The 11232-nt window shown below is 35.5% G+C and overlaps 1 protein-coding gene across 1 annotated transcript; it reads left to right on the top strand.

Annotated features, from left to right (window-relative positions):
* The first annotated feature begins 6164 nt into the window (after positions 1-6164).
* Positions 6165-10967, top strand: LOC122069618 (beta-glucosidase 12-like). The gene is made up of 13 exons (XM_042633674.1): positions 6165-6428; positions 6530-6599; positions 7340-7398; positions 7546-7621; positions 8116-8193; positions 8277-8364; positions 8956-9208; positions 9336-9451; positions 9546-9763; positions 9853-9884; positions 10253-10355; positions 10443-10551; positions 10651-10967. The coding sequence occupies exons 1-13, from the start codon at positions 6273-6275 to the stop codon at positions 10817-10819; spliced, it is 1527 nt and encodes a 508-aa protein (XP_042489608.1). The 5' UTR covers positions 6165-6272; the 3' UTR covers positions 10820-10967.
* Positions 10968-11232: the final 265 nt, after the last annotated feature.

Genomic DNA, 11232 nt, shown 5'->3' with positions numbered 1-11232 from the left:
TTGCTTATATAATGTAATTATTAATATGATTTATTTGTTTGTTTATATGAAATGATTTTTATGTTGTTTTTTTTTTTTTGTGTTTCAACTTTCAACAAATAGGAAAAATGGGAAGACAAAAAGATAAGTTTTGGCAACATGCTGAGTCACTTGATAGTTCACATTTCAAATGCAAATTTTGCGAAAAACAAGTTTATTGAGGGGTCACTCACCTCAAGCATAATTTTTCTAAGGTTAGTGGTCATGATGTTGCCCCTTGTGAGTAAGTATTTGATGATGTCCAAGCAGAAGCTCTTCTTGCTATTAATTCTGAATCAAGTAGTAAAAAACGTAAGAGTTGTACCAGTGGTGAGAGTATAGTTGGTTCCTCTCCTTTGACTCCTTTGACTCCTTTAACTATAACTAGTCAAAGGCAATCCACAATGGAGAAAATGATCCCTAAGATGGACAAACCAACTTGGGAGAAATGTTTGCGTGACTTATTTATTAAAAATAACATTTCTTTCAATGTTGTTCAATCGGATGCTTTCATCAAGTTTGTGAAGTGCACAACCCGTTATGGTCCTAGTGTTCCTATTCCAAGTTATGGAACCCTTCGTGGAAGAATAATCCCTGAAGCAAGAAAGGACCTTGAAAAATATGTTGAAGAAGTAAAATTTTCATAGAAACAAACTAGTTGCACAATTATGTTTGATTCATGGATTGACTTGAAGAAGCAGTCTTTTCTTAACGTGATTGCTTATTCCCCGGGTGGTGCTCTCTTTTTGAGGTCAAAGGAGTGTTCTCATGCTAGATTGACTGGTCCTTATATATTTGATATTCTTGAGAGAAAGATTCAAAGTGTTGGCCAAAATTTGGTGGTTCAGATAATTTCAGACAATGCATCCAATTATTCCAGTGCACTTGATATGCTTATTGGAAAATATCATTGGTTGTTTAAGACTCGATGTGTAGCCCATGGTATCAATCTAATGTTGAAGGACATCTATGAAAATGTTTTTTGGGTTTAAGAAATTTTTGATGAGGCGAAAAGAATTATTGACTACTTGTACAAGTTAATAATTGTCTTACAATTGATGAGGCGTTTCACAAACAAGGATCTAAAATATCCTTGCAAAACTAGATTTGCTTCAAACTTTTTAATGCTTCAGTCAATTGTTGAAGTGGAAGAGAAGCTTAGACTCCTAGTTGCATCAGCTAAGTGGAGGAGTCTAAGAAATTCTAGATCTTTTAAAGTAGATAGAGAACTTACACTATTCAAAGGGAGTCGATTTGGAATGATTTAAAAGAGATTTTGAGATTTATGGAACTAATCATTCGAGTTTTTTGTTTGGTTGATGGTGATGGGGCTACATCAGGATATTTGTATGAAGCAATGGAAAGAGCAAGAGAGGTATTGGAGAAGCTTTATGAGGTTGACCATTGGTATGACCAACTTTTGGATATCTTTGATAAGAGAACGGATGAAAACATTTTAGGTACCATTCACTATGCAACTGCTGTTTTCAACCCTGCTTATTTTTTTGGTGAAAGATTCAAAAAGATTCCTCAATTGGAAGAAGCAACAAATTTCATTGGTGAGATATTGGTTCCACAAGATGAGAGGAGAGAATATTATGGACAATTGACAGTATACCACATGAAGTCTAGCACTATTTTTACTCCCAGTGTCAAAACGATGATGGAAACTAGTCATCCTCGTAAGTGTAATAATTATTTTCTTTTTAACAATTTTAGTGTAAAAATTACTTGTCATTTAAAATTGTGTATATATATATATATATATTTTTTCTTTTACCAATGATAGGGGTTTGGTGGCATATGCAAGGTGATGCTATTCCTATTTTACAGAAGTATGCCATTTGAATATTGAGCCAATCATGTAGTTCTTCGTCTTGTGAGAGAAATTGGAGTGCCTGGGATGTAACACAAACAAAAAAGAGGAATAGATTGTCAGCAACGATGTTAGATGATTTAGTCTACGTCAGAATGAATTCGCTGATGTTGGAAAAGAGGGGTGAACTTGAACAAAAAAACATGTTGCCTATTAATCTTGACAGTATTAGTTTCAATGATTTTGATCAGAGCATTGAAGACGTTGATAAGGAGCTATAGAGATTATTGGATGATGTGGATGATAGCATCGCTGAAGACTTGCTATTTGATGCAAGTGCTAGTTTTACTGAGAGCGAGACTCAACCCTCAGATAATATTATCTGATTTAGTTAAGTACTTAAGTTGTGGTGATGTAATAACTTTTGTTACGCTTTTGTGGATGTTTTGCTTTATTTAGAATAGTTTTTCCTAGGTGAGTCATGGATTGATTGAACTTTTATATTCCTACAGGACAATTTCTTTAGAAATTGGATTACTGTAACTATTGTTTCCATCACTCCATGATAGTCTTTTCCTAGTTTTTTATTATATTGCATATTTGAACTACAGTAATTTGCTCTTTCTAGGTGTACATATCAAGTTAATTACTTGATAAATAAAAAAGATACAATAAATTATAAAAAAAAAAAAGTCTGAATTTTTTGCCCGACTTTTATTTTTGTAATTGAATAATTCTCGAATCCGAATCCAAATCCGATTTTTATTTTGTCTGCTTTTTTGATCGAACTCTTAAATTAACCAGTCGAATTATTCCGAATAATTCTCTACCAAAATAATTCCCGAATCCAAATTTTCTAACTAGGGGGCAGGGTGCTTGCAGAGGTGATGGTCCCTCCCTCTCGCCCAATCTCAGGTGGGACCCAGATGGGGATCCCGCTGCCCCATGCACTGATGTGGTGAACTCTATTTCCCCTTTCAGGAAATGGAGGTTCAATGAACACGCCAAGAGCCACTGGGAACGAGGTAGCGGTGTCAATCAATTGGGCTGGGCTGGCTTTGGTTGGGCTTAATTAGACTTCTCCACTTTAGGAACTTGCACCATTATCGATCTATTTAAGTAATCAGCCCTCATATGCTGGCGTGGTCCCATTTATAAATCATGGATCAGGTACCAGCTTTTAATTGGGCTGCCAATAATCAGACTAAACTGGTCTTAATTGGGTTGTAAATGGGCTATTGACACATTTATCTTTAAACAGATTATAATCAGTCTCTAAACAAACTATAATCGAGTTCTAAATGGTCTTTAGATGTGTTGGGCTTAGTAAACGAGTTCTAAGCAGACTAGACATGAGGCCTAAACATATTGGGCCGAGTCGACTATTAATTGATTGGTCTCGATTGACCGCCCGTTGGGTAGCACCCTTGAACCGAAAACTATCTATTAATAAATGCATTGAGCTAATCGTGCCGATCATGTTCAAGGTTTAAACAATCAGACTCGATCGGCCCTGCCGGTCCAGGCTTGTAATTGACACCTACAAAGCGAGGAAGCGAGGTATGAAATAGGTCTGTGGCCTTGGCTGAGGATAGTTTTTCAGATATAGACATTACTCTGGTGTGGTGGCAGCCATGGTGGTCCCTTGTAAGAATGATTATGTGGCTGATGTTATTAACGGATCGAGGTTCCCATGATCTGTCCTCGCTAGAGTAAGATAGACTTCTTTCAGCTATTCCTTGATCACAAGAACCGCAGGATAGACAGCTCAACCTGGCAAAGAGAGATTTTTCTGTCCAGCGTGATCACCCTAGTTTCATTTTCGGATCTTACAACAGTTTGCTTGTCCTTCTTGTTAAAATTGTGGCCTAGGGATCCTTGATACTTGGGGTGTCAATCAGTCAGTTTGGATCAATTTTCATTCAGTTTCACTGGTTTAGTATGATAAAGAGTGAGTCAAAAACTGATCCAATAAGGGTGACCCAATTTTGGTCCAGTTTCAATTTGGATTCAATTTACCATGTAAAATATTAATTTTTATTTTATTTTCTAATTTTGGGCTAGAATCGGTTTCTTTCCAGGGTTAGAACGATTTCAATCCAACTTTTAAGTTTGATTTGATGTCGTATCTATTAAGATGCAATTGGATTTGTTTTCGATAACCTCACAAAAACCCAACTTAAACGAGTCCAGATCAAGTGCTGGAATGTGCCTTTTACCAACACATGCAATCCATTAAAAATTACTAACAAGATTACCTACGATGATGTTACTACTCCCTCTTTTCCTCTCTTTCTTCTGACTTAAATGCCTCTTATCTCTCTTTTCGATTTAAATGTCAGACATTATTTCTCTTTATATACATAAAAAAAGAAACTATTTCTATTTCATTTAAATTCTTATTTCTTATTTTAATTAATTGATTATAAAAATACTTATACAGAACACTCTTTCTTTTTACTATACTTTTGCTGGCCTTTAGCAAAAAAAAAAAAAACAAATACAGCATTAATATTGATCCAATATGATACTGATTGATTGAATCGGTGCCTAAAACCCTAAATCTAAAATACCATTTGATAACTCTATAGGTGGAGGAATCTCGTTTTCTTTTAACCACGGTGATTTATTCATCATAGGCTTCATATGAATGGTAAAGGATATCAAAATGGTATTTTGGACTTTTACTAAAACCCTTCAGGGATTTATGAACCCTAAGATGGTGGGTGAACCATCCCCTATAAATGAGTTAAAATTTCTTCTTCTTTCATTTTTTTTTTATTTGGTTGCTTTGTATTGATATGGTGAAGACGGTTTTAAGTGAGTTCTAAAATTAAAAAAAAAATGAATGAAAATTGTAAGAGAGAGAATGAACGAAAAAAAAAAGAAAGAAGAGAGAGAGAGAGATAAGGAGTGGCAAAACGTATCTGTCAATTTTTATTGATTTCGGATTAATATCGGCTATTTTATAAGATTAAATAAATCTATTTTATAGGACTAATAATAAACAAATGTTAAATTGTAATTAAAATGAAAAATAAAAGATGAAAAAAAAATTGATAAATAATGAGGAAAGAAAAGGAGTGTGGAAAAAAAAGAATAAGTGAGAAAATATGAATAAATAGGTAGTCGGATAAAAAAATTAGGAAAAATAATAATTGAGTTACAGACGTCTACCGCTTAGTTGTACGAGAACCAAAACCTAAGTTCTTGTACAAGTACTTGATCCGGACTCAAGTTAAACATGATCCAATAAAGTCATTTGATTCGGTTTGACTTCATCACGTGGAACCGTGGAACCAGGCTTCGACACTCCCTATCTGGTGCCACTACCATCATGTGAAGGAACCACACAATATGCATGGGTGCTAGTTGTTTACCAAAAATACAACTATGGCCTCTTTGAATTCCAAATAGGACTGCATGTTTGCGTGACAGCTACAGCTGCCAACCCAGGCAGTTGCACCAATCGCATATCATATCTGGATCACCCAAGTTGGCATATCTGTTCTTCACTCTCTCAATACCCAAGGGATGAAGGGAGGGAGGGGACTGCATCTTCTGCTTATAAATGTGAGACGTCAGTGAAGGGAAAAGGAACACAAACCATCTGTGACAATGGAAAACTTTCAGACTTATCTCTTGCTCTTGGGCCTGGTGATAATCCATTGGATTTGAGTCCTTCCATGCCGTTGCCGTCGGGGACCAGTGGGTTGGGTTGCAGCGGTGCTCTTGCTGAGTAGGTTTCATGCAGAGGTGATGGTCCCCTCCTCCCCTTCCAACTCTCTCAGGGTCCTCCCGTGCTTGCTGAGAAGGGTAGCTGCCCATGAACATGCCAGGTGTTACTGGGAGGCATGACTAATAGGTCTGTGGCCTTGGCCGAGGATGGTTTCTGAAAATATAGACGTTATTAGTGTGGTGGCAGCCATGGTGGTCCCTTGTAAGGATGCTTATGTGGTCAATAATCCTGACGGAGATTCTTACAACCGTCCTCGCTGGAATTAAATAGACTTCTTTCAGCTAACCCTTGATCACGAGAATAGCAGGATGGGCAGTTCAACTTTGCAAAGTGAGATTCTTCTGTCCAGTAGGACCACCTTAGTTTCATTTTCGGACCTTGCAAGGATGACTATGTGGCTGATGATAATGATGGAGGGTCCTAGGTTGGATCTGTCCTCTCCGGTGTGGGGATCCCTGGTGCATGCATGTGTGCCAATTGTATTATCAAAAGACACCATTGACCTCTCTCTTGCTAGGTTTATCTCGAATTTTTAAGTCGATTAGAAGAATGATCTTTGGACATATTTTGGTGATGATATGAATGAAATTTTTTCTGAGATCTCGACTCAATCTACTCTATAAATTGACCCCCATCTTCTGCTTATAAATGTGAGACGGTGGAGGGGGAAAAAAAAAAAAACACAAATCATCTGTGACAATGGAAAGCTTTCAAACTCATCTGTTGCTCTTGAGCCTGCTGACGATCCTAATACTGGCGAATTGGATGGTATCAGCGAGTCATGACTCGGCTTCATTTAATCGGAGTAGCTTTCCGGATGGTTTCATTTTCGGGACTGCATCTTCTGCTTACCAGGTATTCTTAATTACCAGGTTCTGTTGTTAACGCATTCTCATAAGCTTCTATAATAAACATAATTACACACTTGTATACTTGTGTGTTTGTGGTCTTATCAGTTTGAAGGTGGAGCAAAAGATGATGGCAGAGGCCAAAGTAACTGGGATTTTTACACTCATAAATATCCAGGTCTCTCTCTCTCTCCATTTATTAGCAGGGCAAGAGATTGTTTTCTGGTCATGTAGCACGTCTATGACTAAATCATTTATTAGTAAAGATTGCTTAAAAATTGGGTGAGAGAGCAATACATGGTCATATGATCGTACCCATGCATCCGACAATAGAGGGTAGGGTGATCATTTCATTTTCATCACTCTAGTGTCTGAGTGTAAGAATGCACCATGGAACAGCAATCTTTTTTACTTAATGTATATACTTTTTTAAAAAAATGAGTAAAAAATTACAAGTTGTCATGAGGTAGGCCCCCTCTTGGTATTTACATAGATATAATTGGTTTAGAGAATCAAAGTGGCTACTTCAACCATAATGAAGTCCATTATTTGATCATTTATGCTACGTAGATAAGGATACAAACTTCTTAGTTCACTACTTTATATAGAATCTTTTTTTATTTCTTCTTTTTTTCTTCCCTCGATGGAAGAATAAATCTTTTAATCATTTTTTCAAATATTTAATTTTTTTCTAAAATATTATTCGTATTAAAGAAGAAAAAAAAAATGAAGAAGAGAGAAAAATATGAAACTGATCGCTTCCTTTCATTTATATTTTGTATTGCAAATTATTCATTGAAAATGAATCTTAAAAGGAAAGAAGAGGGAAATATATATATATATATATATATTAAAGGAGAGTAACATTGACCCTTTATTATTATGTGTTTAATTAGATATATTATGGTGATGTGGTAGGTAAGATAAGGGACCATAGCAATGGAGATGTAGCAATCGATTCTTATCATCGGTTCAAGGTATCTACATTTTTTTTTTTATCTCTCTAATTTCTTATCAATTTCAGTAATTAAGGGCTTACATGTGTTCAGAACATATTATTGCAAATAAAGCCATTTTTTTTTTCAATTAGCATTAATAAGTGGGGTACATTTGTTATTTACCAGGAAGACGTGGCGACAATGAAGGATTTTCGGTTGGATGCATACAGATTCTCCATCTCTTGGTCTAGGGTTTTACCTCGTAAGATCATATAAAATCTTATTTTTTTATATATTTGTTGTAGAAGAAACGAAGAACTCTATATATGCAAACTTATTTTATGTATGATTAAATACTTAAGAAGGGAAAAAAATCAGAAATTGGGTTTAGAGAAGTTTAGACTAAAGAATTCATCTGGGTAAGTAGTTAAATATAACGGAATTGACACTTCCGCAATTCCTTTTTTGGGCGAATGATTAATATATTCAATGTATCCCAGAAATTGTTTTGAGATATCAAATGAGTTCTAATAATTTAGTTGCCGATGTAAACTGGGATGCTCGGTTGAAACCTAGATATATGTTTTCTTAACCTTGTTTTTTCGAATTTGATTAAGTTGCTATTATGCTGATGGCCATGCCGAACGTGTACTAGTAGCAATAGTGTCCATTCTGATTTTCTGTTTTATAGTTGATTAATACAATTCCATTTACTGATTCTTAGCAAAAAACCATTTCTTTTTCATTTTCTTTCAGATGGAAAACTAGGTCGAGGAATAAACAAGAAAGGTGTTCAATATTACAACAACCTCATCAACGAGCTTATATCGAAAGGTCGTTATTCAAATCTCTCTCTCTCTCTCTCTCTCATACACACACATATAATATTGGGATTGTTTGATATCATTTCTATATAGGAATCCAACCCTTTGTAACTCTGTTTCACTGGGATATTCCTCAAGCCTTGGACGAGGAGTATGGTGGTTTCTTAAGTCCTCAAATTATGTAAGTAATCAAAAACCTATCCTTTAATGTGGATTTTTTTTTTTTTATTCACACCCTCAAAATTCGGGATGTAAATGGATCGGATATGGATTGAATAAGGATCAGATGTGATCGGATCCAAATATTCCCTCGGTATGGATACCCCTAAATGGATATCAAATTTGGATTTTTGACTATCCGATTACTCTCTAGCTTGTGTAATCCGGACCTTCCTATCCTCCCCCCCCCCCCCCAATGAATAAATTTTGCTCTTAGTCCATCTTTCCGAGTTGCCTTAACTCTTTTCCTCTTTCTCGAGAACCTGTCTAAATTTCAAGAACCCTCAAAATCATTAATTGATTATCTAATTGGATTGGATAATTATTTTTCGAAAACTTTGAATTTGAATGCAAATATTCTTTGACTGGATACAGATATAGATGTGGATCAAATTCGGATTTCTTCTACCCCTTTGCATCATTAGTCAAAGTGTCAAATAATATGCAACCTTGTGTTTTTAATTTTTTTAATATTATATTAATTTTTTTCTGAGATTAAATATTATCACTTCACATGTATATTCGAAATATGATAAAATATGCCGAACCATAGTGATGACTTCCAAGACTATGCGGAGCTTTGTTTCAAGGAGTTTGGTGATAGAGTAAAGTATTGGATCACTTTGAATGAGCCATGGAGTTACACCAATGGAGCATTCAACTTGGGAATCTTTCCGCCTGGACGATGTTCTAAATGGGTGGGAGACTGTACTGGTGGGAATTCTGCGACTGAGCCCTACTTGGGAACTTACCACCAGCTTCTTGCTCATGCTGCTGCTGTGAAAGCATATAAGGAAAAGTACCAGGTTACTATTATTTTCTACTAGGCTTAAACTTACTCATCTGTACAAGATTTACATAAGATTTTATAGAGTCTGAGTATGCAAACTAGAGTTTTGGAAATGAAAATGATAATCTAATGTTGTGCTGTAGGCATCTCAAAAGGGGAAGATTGGAATTTCATTAGTGTCTGACTGGATGGTGCCTATCTCAGAGGACATTTCCACCAAAGCTGCGGCCAAAAGATCTCTTGATTTCATGTTTGGATGGTGAGAATCCTTTTTTTATTTTTTATTTGGTGGGGTCTTGGTGTATGGTTTAACCTTTTTACTTACCATGACATGAATTGTGATTTGGTGTTAGGTTTATGCAACCATTAACCTATGGTGATTATCCACAAAGCATGAAAAATCTAGTTGGAAATCGGTTACCGAAATTCTCAGTAAAGCAGTCGAAGATGGTAAAAGGATCTTTTGACTTCCTCGGGCTAAATTACTACACTGCTAATTACATAACTAATGTCCCCTTATCCAGTGATGTTAAAATGAGTTATTATGCAGATGTCCATGCTAATCGCTCGAGTAAGTACTTCAAATACAACCCTAACTATATAATTAGTTGAATTCTTATATTATTTACATAATTAATTAACATGATTTTGTCATGACAGCTTCAAGGAATGGGATTCCCATTGGTCCAATGGTGAGTACAACCAACCAATTAATCATTAAAGCTCCCCCCCCCCCCCCTTACTTTCTAATTATGACTTCAAATCAATTGAAGTTATGTAGCTAATAATTTTTAGGATGATAATGAAAAGTGGGGAACTTAAAATTCAATTTGTTTGTAGCAACATATGCTACAATGTTATCTTGAGATTCTTGAGCTCTGGCTATGATCATGCCGAAGGTGGAGTTTTAAGATCTTTAGTGTATACTTTTTTTTTTTTCGGGAATGTCCATCTTTTTGGAGAAGAAAAAAAAATAAAATATAATAGAAAAAGAAAATCTGCTGTCTTATTTGCTAACAAAGGTTATTAGTGACATACAATATATATGGATTTTTCACAGGCTGGTTCGGATTGGTTGTTCATGTATCCCCGAGGAATATGGGATTTGTTGCTCTATACGAAGAGAAAATATAATAATCCAATGATTTATATTACTGAGAATGGTGAGACAACTGGCTTGGAATGAACAAATCATATGTTCTCCATAAAATCAAACAATTGACTTGAATTAAATTGGAATTTATTTGTAGGGGTATCAGAGCTTAATAACAGTACACAGACGTTGGAGGAAGCCTTGACAGATAACATGAGGATAGACTATTTTTATCGTCATCTTTTATTCGTCAAAAAAGCCATCAAGTGAGTATTCCTCTACAAAAAAAAATTCAATATAAAGCATATATAGTAAACCTTTAGATTAGTGCCTTGGGTGTTTAACTCTCTCTTTCTCTCTTGCAGGGAGGGTGTTAATGTGAGGGGATACTTTGCATGGTCATTGTTCGACAACTTTGAGTGGGCCTATGGTTATACAGTTCGATTTGGCATTCACTATGTAGATTTCAAAAATGGATTGAAGAGATACCCAAAACGCTCTGCCTATTGGTTCAAAAGGTTCCTTCATGGTTAGACTAAAAAACGATTAGCTACAATATATATGGTCTTTATTTTCCGTGGCAGTTATAGCTATTACCGATGATTAGTTGCCATTTCCATTCCATGCTTATGTACTTCCATTATATTGTGTTTATCCCATATTTAGTAAACCCCTTCCGACATCTCTCTCTCTCTCTTATTTGTTGGGGTGAAGTCTTTTTTTTTTTTCTAAGAATCAGCCAAGAACTTTGTTTAAGAGAAAAAATGAATGACATGGAGCGAAGAAAATATCACACTACAATCAAAAGATCAGATTATTTATATACCTTCAGTATGACCATCAGCAGGAAAGCAATCCAATACAAATACAAAACCTGAGCATCCAAACTAATAATGTTCTCTAAATTAATTCTTGGAACCACTTCTAGATTGCCGCACCTTCGTTGA

The sequence above is a fragment of the Macadamia integrifolia genome, unplaced genomic scaffold (assembly GCF_013358625.1).
Source record: "Macadamia integrifolia cultivar HAES 741 unplaced genomic scaffold, SCU_Mint_v3 scaffold664, whole genome shotgun sequence".
NCBI classification, from domain to species: domain Eukaryota; kingdom Viridiplantae; phylum Streptophyta; class Magnoliopsida; order Proteales; family Proteaceae; genus Macadamia; species Macadamia integrifolia.
This window is presented reverse-complemented; position numbering and strand designations above follow the sequence as displayed.